Source organism: Eurypyga helias, unplaced genomic scaffold (assembly GCF_000690775.1).
Source record: "Eurypyga helias isolate BGI_N326 unplaced genomic scaffold, ASM69077v1 scaffold45815, whole genome shotgun sequence".
Lineage (NCBI taxonomy): Eukaryota > Metazoa > Chordata > Aves > Eurypygiformes > Eurypygidae > Eurypyga > Eurypyga helias.
Window position 1 is genome coordinate 2,646 of NW_010252961.1, and position 333 is coordinate 2,978.

The 333-nt window shown below is 67.6% G+C and overlaps 1 protein-coding gene across 1 annotated transcript in view; it reads left to right on the forward strand.

Annotated features, from left to right (window-relative positions):
- VPS37C (vacuolar protein sorting 37 homolog C (S. cerevisiae)) overlaps positions 1-325 on the forward strand; it is a gene marked incomplete at its 3' end in the record, with an annotated part of 1,600 nt that extends 1,275 nt beyond the window's left edge. The window contains exon 4 of the mRNA XM_010152524.1: positions 44-325. Coding sequence (XP_010150826.1) covers positions 44-325 — 282 coding nt within the window. The remainder of the gene's footprint in view (positions 1-43) is intronic.
- Between the last annotated feature and the right edge of the window lie 8 nt (positions 326-333).

Below are 333 nucleotides of genomic sequence, written 5' to 3' on the forward strand. Positions count from 1 at the left end.
CGGAGGGCCGCGGCGCTGATGCCGAGGTGGTCGTCTCTTCCAGAAAATGGCCGAGATGTTCCTGCAGGGCGAGGTGCCGCTGGAGACCTTCCTCGAGCGGTTTTCCGTCATGAGGAAGTTGTCCCACTTACGCCGGGTCAGAGCGGAGAAGCTCCAGGAGATTGTGAGGAAGTCGGAAGCGCCGCAGGAGCCGGGCAGGGACTCTGGGCAGCAGTTGCCTCCTCGCCCGCCTGCTCCCGCAGACGCGCCGCAGCCCTTCCCGGCCGGAGCTCCTTCCTTCCCTTTGCCCTACAGCCCGGCCCCGAACATGCCGGTTGGCCCCACGGCCCACGG